Below are 15,712 nucleotides of genomic sequence, written 5' to 3'. Positions count from 1 at the left end.
AGCCTTGTCATAGGAGTGATAGCCGGCTTTCACGGCGTTTCTTCTTATGTATTGAAATAAGAGTGCTCTAGGTTGAAGAAAACAAGAAGTGCAGCAATTGGAACTTTTAGTTATTGGCTGATTAATTCCTAATTCGGCTCTCAGAAATGTAAAAAATCCACGTGTCGTCGTATTGCTACCAATCTTGTTAGTCTAGCTATTGGAACTAGTTTCCCGAGAAATGTTCGTTTACTTTCTACTTTGTATGATATGCCATACAATTTCCTCCCTCGACATCGATCGTATCACGTCCAAATGAATGTGTACTTAATAAGGTTACCACCCGCAAAAAAAATAAAATAAGGTTACCACCTTCTATGTTAACTGATCATGTTCATTCTTTCCGTATGCCTATTTAGAAAAATGTGAACCAACAAAAATCCTTCCCCCACTAGTTATTTAAACTTTGTTGAGCAAAAATGTTTTGTTCATGTCATGTATCAGTAATAGTTGACCTTTTGTTCTTCTTTTCTTCACGGTACCCTGAAATAGTAAAGTTTCTTCTTGCGAGGGGAGCTGATGTCAATGCAGTATCAGATCTTCGGACAGCCCTCACGGATGCTGCTATTAGAGGATTTCCTAGTGTTGTCAAGACCCTTTTGGAGCACAATGCAGATGAACTATTCAAATTATTTGTTGATATGTTGTCTTTTAACTCCAATTCTCCCCTTTAGCTGGGTTTTTGCTACTTTCTCCTATTGTTCCCACCTATAGTTGTTGGCTTTTATTGGTTAGTGACTAACCATGCCATGCCAAAAGTTAGGCGAGTTGGTTACCTGTTCAGTTCGCAGTCACACTTGTGCCAAGATTCCTTTTCTACAAGTTGGGTCCCATGTGTCACTGACTCAAAAAGGTGTGGTAGGATTCCCTTAGGCTTGGCAAAGTATGCCACTCATTTTTATCATCTAATCTTAGACATGTTTTGCAGAAGGTGTGGCAAATATTAGCAACCTTCGTAAACCAACCAAATCTGTCAATGTGTGAGCCAGACTAGGTATGGTGGGATTAGTCTGAAAAATTAATGGGGGCAAATGGACATGACACTACTCCCTCCGTCCGTGAATAAGTGTACATTTAACTTTTGTCTTAAGTCCAAATTTTAAAACTGGACCAACTTTATAGGGAAAAGTAGCAGCATTATGGCACTAAATTAGTATCACTAGATTCGTTTTGAAATGTAGTATCATAATATACCAATTTGATGTCATATATAATACTAGTATCTTCTATAAAGTTGATCAAAAAATTAAAACCTTGACTTAGGACAAAAGTTAGAAGTACACTTATTCATGGACGGAGGGAGTATAATTATATTCTATATTCTTACGAAAGAAGTATCACTCAGCTCTTTTTTCCCTTACAAATTCCACCTTTCTGTTGGAACTATCATATTTTGGCATGAAAATGAATTTATTTACTTATTTTTGCAGCCCAACAAGGCTAATTGTCAGTTTGGCCCTTTAAGCATGGCAGTACAAAAATCTTCTGTATCCTGTGTGAAGCTATTGATTCAGGGTATAGTATCCTCTGCTTATATTGCAGCGGGAATGCAGTATTTCTATAGACTGATGTTTGATTTAGCTAATCTTTGTATTACCTACTTGAAAACCATATGATTGGCATTTCTTCTATACTTGCATCTGATAGGGTGGAGCTAATGTCAGTGGTGATAGTCCTCGGGATAATCGTTTGGTAAAGGCTGCAGAGAAGGGCTTAACTGAAGTTATCAAGTGCTTGTTGGAAGCTGGTGCAAACCCAAATGTTCCGAACACGGTGAGAATGCTCTTTTGCTCACATTCTTGTGTCTTGCTTGGCTTGTAGTTTCAGTACACTTGTGTTATACAGATATGCTACAACTGTATGAGTTATGTTGTAAGTACACCTACATGACGCTATCTGTAAAATAAAAATAAAAGGCTGTGCTAAGTTACACCTATTTTTGCATATGTTTTCTATTGCTTCGCCTTGTCACCTTTATGTCAGGTATATAGATGCGACACATTAGCGCTGTGTCCACCTATTATGCTGGTAGTGTATCAACATGGTTTGCCCTGATCATTTCTAGAACATTGCTTATTTCTTAATGTTGAGTATTGCCCTTTTAAAGCCTTCGTTGTTCCTCAACAGTTTGGTAGATTGCCAATAGAGTTGGCTGCTGAGTATGGTACACAGGAAGATGTTGAGATTCTCTTTCCGTTCACCTCACCATTTCAACTGTGGAAATTTGGAGCGTTGATGGAATCATTAGTCTTGTGAAGATGGAAATCAAGCAACTAGAGGTATGCCACTGCAAATTTTCTTGCACACAGTTGGCAATTTTGGTGCACTTTAACTCTCTTGAATGTGTTGCCGTTAAGTCCATGTTTGACTAACACTCGTAGATCAGGAACTACCATAGTTAGCCTCCTATTCCAGACTCGTCAAATGTGTGCATGTATTTCCTTGCTCCTGCTTTGCCACCTAAGCTCTGTTCCAGAAAATCATTTTATCTGAATGATGTTAAAATAACAGGTAGGCAATTCATTTTAATAGCTGTCTTTATTCTTATCTGCGTAGCAAGTGAGAACTGGATTTTCAAATCTCATTCATTAAAACAGTTTCTTGTATCCATCAACTTCACCTTAACATCTTTGTTAGAGTACTGTTTCTCCATCACACACATCAGACCTCTAATATATACCTGATTCAAGTTATTATGAGTTGCCCAGGATGACAATTTTGTGAAAGAGAGGGTGTCTGACCTGAAACGACAAGCGGATGAAGCATTCAAAAAGCAGGGTTATTTAAATGCATCAGTGCTCTACACACAGGTACATTGCTGGACTATTCTTCTTTGTGGACTGGTGGTAAAGCCATGATACATGTTCCTCCATTAAAATTTAGTTGATTTATCATTATTATTAATTGATCTTGCTAATGCGTAAAAGTAACATGTTACCTTGGCATGCACATCTTGCCGCATATACGGAGTGTTAGCCAAACAGTGTAGACTGGAGAAGTTTCATTCCTAAAAATGCTGACATTCATGTAGAAAAGTAAAATAAGAAGGGAACACATTAATCTCGGTTTTCCAATCCATTGGGTGGAATTTCGGGTGGTTAGTTGCTCTTTTCTCATGGTTTCGTGTTTCAGTGCTAGTACTTATGGAACAAATGACAAAAATTTGGCGTAAACCGAGCAGTGTTTCTAGTATGTGGCAACAACACTGCATTTTTTCACTGTTTCGTCTGCTGCAGGCACTGAAGATGGATAACTTCGACGCTAAGTTGTTGTCAAACAGGAGCCTTTGCTGGCTTCGCATGGGTGATGGACAAAGGGCTTTTGATGATGCAGCTAAATGCAAAAGGCTGCGCCCAAAGTGGGCAAAGGCGCACTATCGGCAAGGAGCAGCTCTAATGTTCATGAAGGTGCAATAGAAGATGGAGTTCAAAGTTCAAACTCACGATTTCATTGCTCCTTTCACATCTGCTATTTGATCCTGATGTGCACTTGCCTTCTTTAGGAGTATATGCTGCGTATTCCGCACTCTCGCGTGGTTTAGAGTTGGACCCTGAAAGCGAAGAGATAGAGAAATTGTTCTGGTAAGAAACCCGACTTTCACCTTGTTTTTCCTCCAGCAGTACCTCTAGGTCTACATCGTCAGCAGCTGCAGATTGTAGGTGTTGACATAATTAGCTAGTAGAATTCGGTCTGTGTTTAACATGGCATGATCAACTAATCAGTTTTTAGAATTTGACCCTTCCTTTTTAACACTAGTGATCAACTAATTCATGCAGGGAGGCGATGTAACTGAAGTGATCTTGCTCTGCATGCCGACTGCAGAGATCTGAAGCTCACCCAGAATCTCAAGCTCTGTTTTTTGTGTTCTTAGAGACAAGAAAAAAACCCCAGTTAGACTTTGAATCATGGCGCCTTTCTTTTTAAGTTAATAATTCACTCATGGGCTGCACCAGCAAGTTAGAGCTAACCATGTTACTGGCTACTTATTTTAAGTTGGTTTTGTGAAACTGAAATCCTGTTTTTTCTGTATGGAAGTGTGGCAGCAGATCATGATACTTTGCATTGTCAATTCCCATACGTTTGCTGATAAATGAGATAGCTGCTACCATGAATTTGCAAATCTTTGACCAGATTGCTACTTTACTCTGAAAATCATTGGCACTGTCTATGCCCTTTCCTTTTTTTTTAAGAGGGCTCTGTTCATGGGTAATATGCTCATTACAGTTAGCTGTGGAGCGCCTCTGAAATCATAGTTGTATAACCTCAAGTAGAATGTGTGTGCCTCTTCTCAAGTCCAAGTGTTAAATCTAGCATTATATATGCTTTCTTTTAGCCTCCCAATGCTTGATTTTGCATCATCGATGGTTTCATCCTCTAGGAAATGTTGATACCTATGTTGCTTTGCTTCATTTTTAGTAACACCATTTCACCCATAGATGGATCTTTTACGCTGATTCGCTTCATCCTCTTGAGGTTTTCTAGGGTTTCTTTGTTTTTGTACAAGTTTGATGTAGGTTTTTTTTAATCTTTAGTTTCACCATTATCCACTGTTCCTTGCTAATGCTTGTGAAAATCATGCTTTATTTTCCAAGGCAGAGTATGTTACCTTTCTTTGCGGGTAGGGACAAATTGTAAATCACTTCCATGTTTTTTGCAATGTTGTTAGTTTTGTAAATTTCAGAAAAGCAAGATTTCAAGTTTTTTAGGCTATGATTTTTATATCAGGAGACAAGAGTATAATGTTGCGGTGCCTACCCTTTGGTAAAACACTTGGTAAGAACTCCATCAAATTCGTGTAGATGCTGATCACCATGTAGTTTATTGTTTGGAAGGATTTTTAGTTCATCAAAGACAGATACATAACTCTTGCATACGTATGTTATACTCCTTATAATCCAAAATAAGTGTCGGAACTAAAACAATGACAGTTATTTTGGATCAGAGGGAGTAGTATAAATTTGCCTACATTGCACAAGACGTTTCAGTTGGGGACCATAGTATAATTATGTTATCGCCATCCACCATTTTGAAGAGTTGAGAGGTCAACTGATGCAAGATTTTTGTTGTTTGTGCGGTCAATTAGGCTCAGCTCGACTAAATAACCTAGTGCACTCTAGGCTGGCCCATTCAGTGTTATGTGCGGTGGGAGCGGTGCATGTTTGGTCTCAGGCACCTCTATGTCTTGCTTTTAGCGAGACGGAAGACGAAGCCTTGCCTCAAGAGACGCTGTATTTGACCGACCCAATAGCGTCTTTGTTCATTTGCTTCTTCGCTCCATTTGTTTATTTTTTCATTGTTTTTGTGTTCAATTTGAAATGTTATATATATGTCAAACGTAAAAGTTTGTTTGGTTTTAAAAAATATCAATACAATTCAAATAAGATAATACATTCAACAAATCTTTGCATGTTTAAAAATACATTCATGATATTTTACTAAAATTTCATGAAAATGCTTACAAAATCATGCAATTGGTAAATAAATTGTACTATTCAAAAAATTGTTCATGCATTTTTTAAAAGTATGCTGATGAAAATGTTCATTAAATGTAAAAATATTGCTGGAATATTCTACAAAAAATGTTTCGCAGCATTAAGAAACATCCATCTTAATGCTGTCTTGGGCCGCACCGCCGCCAGGCCCATCCGCTCCACCACCTCCTCCTCCTCCTCCCAGTCACCGGCCGCCCGCCGCCCACCGCTCTGCCCCCAACTCCTCCGCCATCCGGTCTGCTTCCTTGCTCCGCTCTTCCATCCGGTCACGGTCTCGGTGTCGGTCCGGTCCGGTCATCCCCCCAACGCCCACGCCCCTCCGTCCAGTCCGCCCCTCCACAAGGAGGAAGACCAAGACCAGGGAGGGAGGGAGCAGCAGGCCGCCGCTTGCCAGGTGAGGCCGCAATTTTCTTCTCCATAGCCGCCGCTTGCAGGCTGGCTGCTCTCAAGTCTCAACACATACCGACCTCTAGTTGTTGATTTGGTATCTGATCTGTGTGCAGTGCAGGTGCTAGATCACAGGAGCATGCCATTTCTCTATATGGACACTAGTCGTTTTGCTTCATTATTATAAGAAGAAGAAATAAGTACACCAGGGATCCTGAGGTGGATTGCAATATAAAACACTCCTACCGCAACATAAATACTACTGACGCATTGCTAAATTGGATGTACACCTACCTGAAATTATTATACTCTTCATGATATACAATTGCTATCACACACTGCATGAGGTGTACTTCAGCCTACTCATTGGTCTGATTTCATTCTTTAGCATGCGCTCCCTTTTTGGCGCTGTTCAATGTTTAGTGCAAACATCCAGTAGTTGCTCTGTCTTGTTTTGGAGATAGTTGTTGCCTGGTAGCGTCATAAGTAGCTAAGGTTTACCTCATTAGTTTGCGGATTAATTTTTCCGGAGATGTTCCGTGGATGTGATCTTCACAGCTGAAAGGAAGACATGCTTAGCGTCACTGCTGTAGCAGAATCTGTATCTGAACTGATTTTGCCATTTCGATTCGACAGTCCTAATAAGTCTGCTTCTGTTGTAATCCTTGGTATTTTTTTTTGTGACGGTGCTAGCTAGGGCGGGCTTAGGCCGGCCTGAACCATACTCCTTGCTATTTGTCTGACCATCCTGGTTGCATAGGAAATGATTACACATGGTCAAATCTGAAATACAAGGTGTTTCATGTCTTACCGATGGAGGTGTTGCGTAAATCTTTAGCTGATACAACATTTCCTGCTCCTTTATCCAGTTGATAGGTAGCACCTCTATATTGTGCAAATTAGATAATACTATTTTGTCATGATGATGTAGATGCATATTAGACAACCATGCCTAATATAAATATCTTCCGTTATTCTCCACACAGCTACATGCTTATTCCCTCCCTGGCCTATCAAGCTACTCTACCTTACGTATTATATCTATCTATCTATCTATCTATCTATCTATCTATCTATCGAACTGACATGTTCTGCCCCTTTGTCGTTGTTGGATAAGTCTGTGTACTAGGGTCTTTGTGGGGCTGCAGCACATGGTCCTTGTGGCAGTTAGGATAGAGTTCCTGATCATCAAGGACTGGCAGTTAGGATAGCATCTTAGACTAGCATCTTAGACTGGCATCTTAGACTGGCATCTTAGTAGCATCTCAGCATATGCTTGGCTAGCTAGCAGCCTATAAGTATGTATCCCCAACCCCTCAGGTTGGCATGGCATGTGTGAGAAATAAACCAACGAAAATTGTCCCAACTCTCCTAGTGTCATCCACAACTATCAATGCTTAGGTTCAAAGGTCTAACAAGTGGTATCAGAGCCAGGTTATCTTGTACCCTGAGCATTTCTTGTGAGCAGCCCAAGTCGGTAGCAGCAGCTGCTCCGTCTGCCTCTGGTTACTTTCCTCCCTTCGGACTGTCGAGCAGCAGTTCGTCTTCAACAGCCTCCTCTTCACGCAACAGTCCCCCTGCAGCGAGCCATGTTTGCAGGTCGCTCTCAGCACACGGCTACCTCGAGCATGCGGCGCCGGCAGGAGGCCGAGCGCGCCGTGGCAGAGGAGCGTGAGCGAGCAGCTGTAGCAGCAGCTGCTGCGGCAGCAAGGGTGTCGAGGCTGGCTGCAGCGGAGCTGGCAGTAGCCAAAGCGGAGGTAGAAGCAGCCAGGGCGGAGTTAGAAGCAGCAGCAGCATTGGACGCAGCACGTGAGGCTACGACAGATGCCAAAGCACTCCGCGGCGGCTCCGGCAGCTCCAACAGCTCCGCGCCTGCGGACAACGGCGCCGACGCAGACCGCGCCAAAGTGGCGCAAGAGCGGACGGCGCAGTGGGCAGCCGAGCACGCCCGCGCTCCAGGTGGAGGTGTGCACCGCGACGGCGGCTGCAACGACCAGGACCGCGGCCTCTACAAGGTCCGGACTGTGGTCAGGGATGTTGGTCCCAGTGCTGGGTGGCCTACCCTCACTAAAACCAACTACGTCGAGTGGGCTGGGATCATGAAGGTCAGGCTCCAGGTGCGGCGCATGTGGGAGGCAGTCCAGGACAGCAACGTCGACCACCAAGAGGACCGACGGGCGCTGGACGCCCTCATCGCCGCAGTCCCGCCCGAGATGCAGTTCTCGCTTTCCAGCAAGCGGACTGCCAAGGAAGCTTGGGACGCCATCGCCGCGGCACGCATCGGCAGCGACCGTGCTCGGAAGTCCACTCTGCAGGCACTTCGTAAGGAGTGGGAGAGCCTAGCTTTCAAGCCAGGTGAGGACGTTGATGACTTTGCTCTCCGTCTCAACACTCTGCTGCAGAAGTTGGTGAAGTTTGGTGATGCCACCTACACCGAGGAGAGAGCTGTCGAGAAACTCTTTCGGTGCATCCTCGAGAAGTACAAGCAGATGGCTCGGTCGATCGAGTCCTTGCTGGACCTCTCCATGATGACAATCGAGGAGGCGATAGGTAGCCTCAAGGTCGTCGACACCGACGAGCCACAGCCTTCCTCGGGGCCCATCACCACCGGCGGGAAGCTGCTCCTAACTCGGGAGCCGTGGGATGCCAGCCTTGGTGACAGGAAGAAGGGGGAGCCTTTTTCCACAACGGGCGGCCGCAAGCGTGGCAAGCAGCGTAAGACGCGAAGAGGCCCCCCGGGCAGGGCACAAGGACGTGCCGAAGGGGACGCCCGCGGAGGCGCCAAGGACGGCGCCGCTGGCAAGCCCAAGCCGGCACAAGACAACAGCTGCCACAACTGTGGCCGGTTTGGCCATTGGGCCAATGAGTGTCGGCAACCACGACAAGGCCAGGCTCACGTCGCACAGGCGAAGGAGGAGGAGACGGCTCTGTTCATGGCGCATGCAAGCATTGAGCTATCTTCAGCGACACCAGTCGCAAAAGCTCTCATCCACCTCGACGAGCCAAAGGCGCACGCTCTTCTCGGCGATGCCTTCGGGAAGGACAAGACTACGGGGTGGTGCCTCGACACCGGCGCCACCCACCACATGACCGGTCGAAGGTAATTCTTCGCCGAGCTCGATTCCGATGTGCGAGGCTCTGTCAAGTTTGGGGATGCCTCCGCTGTGGAAATTAAGGGCGTCGGCTCCGTCATCTTCACCACCAAGACGGGAGAGCACCGGCTGCTCACCGATGTCTACTACATCCCCGCGCTAAGGAACTCCATCATCAGCTTGGGACAGCTGGATGAGAACGGCTCACGCGTGCTGATTGAGCATGGGGTCCTATGCATCTGGGATCGCCAGGGTCGCCTTCTCGCCAAGGTACCCAGAGGTGGAAATCGACTCTACGTCCTTGATGTGCAGGTGGCACAACCAGTTTGTCTCGCTGTCTGTCGGGACGACGAGGCGTGGCAATGGCATGAGCGCTTTGGGCATCTTCACTTTGAGGCCCTGAAGCGTCTAAGTGCCAAGGAGATGGTACGAGGCCTGCCATGCCTCGACCATGTGGAGCAGTTCTGCGACATCTGCGTACTGACGAAGCAGAGACGACTCCCCTTTCCCCAACAGGTGAGTTTTCGGGCCAAGGAGAAGCTGGAGCTCGTGCACGGAGACTTGTGCGGCCCGGTGACGCCAGCCACACCAGGAGGTCGACGCTACTTCCTGCTGCTCGTCGACGATCTCTCTCGCTACATATGGGCGATGATTCTCGGCAGCAAGGGAGAAGCGGCGGACGCCATCAGGCGCGCGCAGGCTGGTGTGGAGGCGGAGAGCGGTCGCAAATTGCGCGTGTTGCGCACTGACAACGGTGGCGAATTCACGGTGGCTGAATTCGCGTCGTACTGCGCCGATGAGGGTATCCAGCGCCACTACTCCGCGCCGTACAGCCCGCAGCAAAACGGAGTCGTCGAGCGGCGCAACCAGAAGGTTGTGGGGATGGCTCGGGCTCTCCTCAAGCAGCGAGGGATGCCGGCTATTTTCTGGGGAGAGGCGGTGCTGACGGCCGTCTACATCCTCAACCGCTCGCCTACTAAGGCACTCGACGGCAGGACACCGTATGAGGCCTGGCATGGGCGGAAGCCGGCGGTTTCCCATTTGCGGGTCTTTGGCTGTCTTGTGTTCGCTAAGGAGCTTGGCCACATCGGCAAGCTCGACGACAGGAGCACTCCGTGAGTCTTCATCGGCTATGCGGAGGGCTCAAAGGCCTACCGCATCCTCGACCCAAAGACACAGCGTGTGCGCACGGCGCGAGACGTTGTGTTCAATGAAGGGCGAGGGTGGCAATGGGACAAGGCGGTGGACGACGGCGCGACGCCGATGTATGACGACTTCATTGTCGAGTACGCTCACTTCAAGGAAGCCGGGGGAGCAAGCAGCTCCTCTCTGCCGGGCACGTCTACCCCGGCCCCCAAAACTACATCGACTCCGGTGCCCGTTACGCTAACGACACCACAACTGGCGACGCCGCATACTCCAGCCCCGGCAGTCACCACTCCGGGTTCGTCTTCATCAGCACCAGCTCACGCAGAGCACAACCCGATGAAGTTCGCTTCCCCGCTCACTCACGACAAGGAGCGGGTCGACGCGTGGTATGGAGGCGAACAGTTGCGGTATCGCACGATGGATGATCTACTCGGCGACCAGTCGGTGTCGGGACTGATGCCACGTGACCTGGAGGCGCAGCTACAACTCGCGTGTGAGGACGGCGAACCACGGTCCTTTGCAGAGGCCGAGAGAGATGCGGCATGGCGCGCCGCGATGCAGTTGGAGATGGATGCGGTCGAGCAAAATCGCACCTGGGAGCTCGCTGACCTCCCCCGTGGTCATCGCGCAATCACCCTTAATTGGGTGTTCAAGCTGAAGAGGGATGGAGCCGGCGCCATCATCAAGCACAAGGCTCGCCTGGTGGCCCGAGGCTTCTTGCAGCAGGAAGGAGTCGACTTCGACGACGCCTTCGCTCCCGTGGCACAGATGGAGTCCGTGCGACTTCTTCTTGCGCTGGCTGCCCAGGAGGGCTGGCGTGTCCATCACATGGATGTCAAGTTGGCATTCCTCAACGGTGACTTGAAGGAGGAAGTCTACGTGCATCAGCCACCGGGTTTTGCGATTCCCGGCCAGGAGGGCAAGGTACTCCGCCTGCGCAAGGCCCTCTATGGCCTACGGCAGGCACCTAGAGCGTGGAACGCCAAGCTGGACTCCACGCTAAAGAAGATGGGCTTCGAGCAAAGCCCGCATGAGGCCGCTGTCTACCGACGGGGCAATGGAGGAAATGCCCTGCTGGTGGGCGTCTATGTTGACGACTTGGTGATCACCGACACCAAAGATGCAGAAGTGGCGGCATTCAAGGAAGACATGAAGGCCACCTTCCAGATGAGTGATCTGGGGCTCCTCTCCTTCTATCTAGGGATTGAGGTGCACTAGGATCACTCCGGGATCGCGCTTCGACAGTCCGCCTACGCCAAGCGCATCGTTGAGCTAGCTGGGCTCACCGGCTGCCATCCAGCTCTCACTTCGATGGAGGAGAGGCTGAAACTGAGCCGCGACAGCACGACGGAGGAAGTGGATGCTACGCAGTACCGATGCCTTGTGGGGAGCCTTCGCTACCTCACCCACACACGGCCGGACCTAGCATTCTCCGTCGGCTATGTCGACCGACGTCGGAACACCAGCAGGTAGTGAAGAGGATCATCCGCTACATAGCAGGGACCCTCGACCACGGCCTCCACTACCCTAGGTGTCCGGGGGCAGCACACTTCGTCGGGTACAGCGACAGCGACCACGCCGGCGACATCGACACCAGCAAGAGCACGAGCGGGATCCTCCTCTTCCTCGACAAGTGTCTCGTGAGCTGGCAATCAGTCAAGCAGCAGGTGGTGGCCCTGTCTAGCTGTGAGGCTGAGTACATAGCGGCCTCCACCGCCTGCACTCAGGCGCTTTGGCTCGCTCGACTGCTTGGTGATCTTCTCGTTCAAGACACCAGAACGGTGCAGCTCCTGGTGGACAGCAAGTCCGCCCTGGCCCTGACAAAGAACCCCGTGTTCCACGAACGGAGCAAGCACATCCGGTTGAGGTATCACTTCATCCGCAGCTGTGTGGAAGAAGGGAGCATCGAGGCGAGCTACATCAACACCAAGGATCAGCTCGCAGACCTGCTCACCAAGCCTCTTGGGAGGGTCAAGTTCCTCGAGCTTTGCTCCAGGATCGGGATGATCAACACTCCCACAAGACAACGTACAAGACTTAGGGGGAGAATGTTGGATAAGTCTGTGTACTAGGGTCTTTGTGGGGCTGCAGCACATAGTCCTTGTGGCAGTTAGGATAGAGTTCCTGACCATCAAGGACTGGCAGTTAGGATAGCATCTTAGACCAGCATCTTAGACTAGCATCTTAGACTGGCATCTTAGTAGCATCTGAGCATATGCTTGGCTGGCTAGCAGCCTATAAGTATGTATCCCCAACCCCTCAGGTTGGCATGGCATTGTGTGAGAAATAAACCAACGAAAATTGTCCCAACTCTCCTAGTGTCATCCACAACTATCAATGCTCAGATTCAAAGGTCTAACAGTCGTACCTAAAAAATACAGGTATAGTAATAATGAACTAATGATAGATGATGCACATTTTGCAGAACTCAAGAAATGCCAGAGAAAGCTCCAAGCAGAGCAATTCTGGCCTCGGTGCTCTATGCCCGTGCAAAATCCTTACAAGACCAGTTCCCCTCTCTGATCACGGCCAAAGAGAAGGACCAGTCATATGATGAAAACAACTTTCTAGCCTCGGACCAAATGACTGATGACGCTAGCCATACTCAACTAGAAGTTCCTCAACCAGTGGCAACTCATCTGACAGCAGGACACATGGTTTATCTAGAGGTAAGCTCAAACATGTGATCGTCACTGATTCCCCTTGGAGATATGATGTTACTAATTGTCTTAGACACACAGCAGCTTAACTTGTGAGTTGCGACAACTCAAGTTTGAGCTTAATCACTTTTTATTGTAGAAATAATGTTTACATGCTTATATCTGTGTTCATACATGCATGATTAGTTACCTATACATATATTGTTTAGGCCGTATTTGCTTTCAGTTTTATTATCCATTGCGCTTTGCTCACCACATCTCCGGGCGTGCTGTGTGGCTGCAGCGTGCTGTGGCTGATAGGTCTATAGCCACTCAAATGTATGCAAATTGCTTTATTCTTTATGTATGCACCTGTGGTACATCATATATGATCTGTGTAATAAATTAACTTCTCATCCATCTAGAGCTAGAACAAAGTTTAGACACTTATTTTGAGATGGAGGGAGTATATAGTAATAATAACTGATAAACAGTACTACATTATTAGTCATTTTATTCCTTGCCTTTATTCTTGTGCTCATTCGAAATAAACTTACACATAGTAGGTTTAGGGAATCTGAGGAACAAGTTGAAGCTTCTCCTTTCGGCGAAGCGTTAACCCGAACGACTCAGCCATATCAACCCCTGCGCCGGTACCCACCATATTTGGAACATCCCAATCAAAATGGTACATGAGATTTGCTAACATAACCTCCATGGTGGCGAACCCAAAATTCATCCCTGGACAAATCCTCCGCCCGAACCCAAATGGCAGGAACCTAAGATCCTTACCCCTCATTTGGGTGTCCACATCACCATCTTGATCCTGCAGAAACCTCTCAGGCCAGAAATCCTCTGGCCTCTCCCAAGACGATGGATCCCTCCCTAGGGCCCAAGCATTCACAAGGACACGTGTGTTGGCGGGTATCAAGTATCCGTCGATCTTGCAGTCAGCGGTGGAGAAGTGTGGGAGGAGGAAGGGTGCTGGTGGGTGCATGCGCAGCGTCTCCTTGATGGTTGCCCTTAGGTAGGCCATGCTGCTAAGGTCCTCCTCCGTTATCATGTCTAACTTTTTGCCTTGGGATCTTACCTCCTCCTGTAATTTTGTCAGAATGTGTCTGTTGTTCATGAGCTCAGCCATGCCGTATTCCAACGTCAGATAAGATGTTTCTATGCCTGCCTCAAACATGTCCTGTTAAGATCAAATGATCCAACTTAGTGTGTGTTTATCACACCACCACATAAAAAGTACTAACTGTATATGCAACATGGCAACTCTTAACATACTACTTATATACTCCCTCCAGCTCCAAATGTTATAGTAGCTAGTATGACAATAGTATAGGACATGGACAATTATTTGCAATAGAAAACTGCGAATGTAATTATTACCACCAAAATGGCCTTGATGTTATCCGTAGTGAGACCGTACTCTTCCTTGAGAGAGAGCAGAAGATCTATGAAATCTGCTGCTTGCTGCTCGCCAGATGATGGTTTGCTGGGGTGTAGGTGTTCCTCGATGATCTCGTTGAACAAGTCGTCCCACCTCTTGTTGAGTCGCTGAGCCTTGACGGAAACCAGCCTCAAGAGCGCATCCGCCATTACCATATTTGGGGGGATGTAATTCTCGAGGCTGAACCCACCAAGAAGGGAGACATTGATCTCTGTGAGCTCGCTGAAAAGCCTGTTCCGGCCTTCCTTGCGGTGGGATTCTCCTAGGACCGCACGGCATACGACGTCGTTGGTGTAGCCGGACAGGAGCTCGCTCATGTCCACCGCCGTGCCTCTGGTGGCCGCCTCACGGATCTTGTTGATAATGAGGCGCACCTGCAGCAATCGATCGGAGAGTTAGATGATGAGTGACAGACTAACTAACGGTTGATATTCATTTCTGCACAGGAGGAAAAGTTCTTACCTCTTCTTGACGACCATGGCGGAAGGAGTGCACCACCTTGGCGCTGAGCATATGCGTGGTTAAGAGCTTCCTGGCCTGCCGCCAGTACTCACCATAGGGTGCAAATGCGATGTCTGTTGGCCCATAACGAATGATGTTGGCGGCCATGGATGGCGGCCGCGACGCAAAGATTTGGTCGTGGGTGCGCAGGACGGCCTCGGCGGCGCTCGGCGAGGACACGAACAAGGTGGGTACGGCACCGATGCGGAGGAGCAACAGGCCATTGCGGCCATGCTTGGCATCGAGGTCCCGGATGGATATGTGTGTCTGGGAGCCGAGGAGGTGGAGGTGGCCTATGATGGGCAGCTTGCCTGGAGGTGAAGGTGGGAGCTTTTGCTGCTTGCCGAATCTTGTTGATGCGGTTGCGGTCCTCACCCATGCTAGTCGAATGATGAGTAGCAGGAGAACGGTGAGCAGTACTGCCGGCGTGGATGCGCCATGGAGGCCGGCGAGCTGCAGGTAGTGGTTCGCTGCTTCAAGAGCCATGTGGTCCACACAACTGATCAGGAAGCCTACAATGGCTGGGCTGGGTTGGGTTCCTACTTCCTACTCATCTCTATCTATATAAGCGTGGCCTCAAGCTCTCCATCAATTATTATGTCAATACTAATCAGAATAGCACTGCTCGTGCACTTCTCAACCACTGGCTGAGCTTTCAACGGCTGTAACGTGTATTCACTCTAGTCACACAACATCTCTAGAAAAATACTTATTTCCTTGCTTTTCCGTACGTGCATTGCAAAGCCAAAGAAGTTATTGACCATCCAATAAACCGTATAATATTTCTTATTGAGAAGATGACACTTCTAACTATAATACTCTCTGCATGTTTCTATGTTACTATTTGAGTATATATGCAACCCATGCCAATGCACGGGACCACGACTACTTCACATTGAGTTGTGAATGACATTCCAACAATTTCACAGTTACCATGTTAATTAATTGGTTAATTCTTTG

The 15,712-nt window shown here is 48.0% G+C and overlaps 1 protein-coding gene across 1 annotated transcript; it reads right to left on the bottom strand.

Moving 5' to 3' along the window:
- Positions 1–13,248: 13,248 nt before the first annotated feature.
- On the bottom strand, positions 13,249–15,303 carry LOC125506870 (indolin-2-one monooxygenase-like). The gene is made up of 3 exons (XM_048671579.1): positions 14,714–15,303; positions 14,191–14,625; positions 13,249–13,990 (listed from the first exon to the last, which is right to left on the bottom strand). The coding sequence occupies exons 1-3, from the start codon at positions 15,236–15,238 to the stop codon at positions 13,367–13,369; spliced, it is 1,584 nt and encodes a 527-aa protein (XP_048527536.1). The 5' UTR covers positions 15,239–15,303; the 3' UTR covers positions 13,249–13,366.
- Between the last annotated feature and the right edge of the window lie 409 nt (positions 15,304–15,712).

Source organism: Triticum urartu, chromosome 5, assembly GCF_003073215.2.
Source record: "Triticum urartu cultivar G1812 chromosome 5, Tu2.1, whole genome shotgun sequence".
Classification (NCBI taxonomy): domain Eukaryota; kingdom Viridiplantae; phylum Streptophyta; class Magnoliopsida; order Poales; family Poaceae; genus Triticum; species Triticum urartu.
Note: the sequence above shows the minus strand (reverse complement) of the source record. Positions and strands in the feature narration are given on the sequence as shown.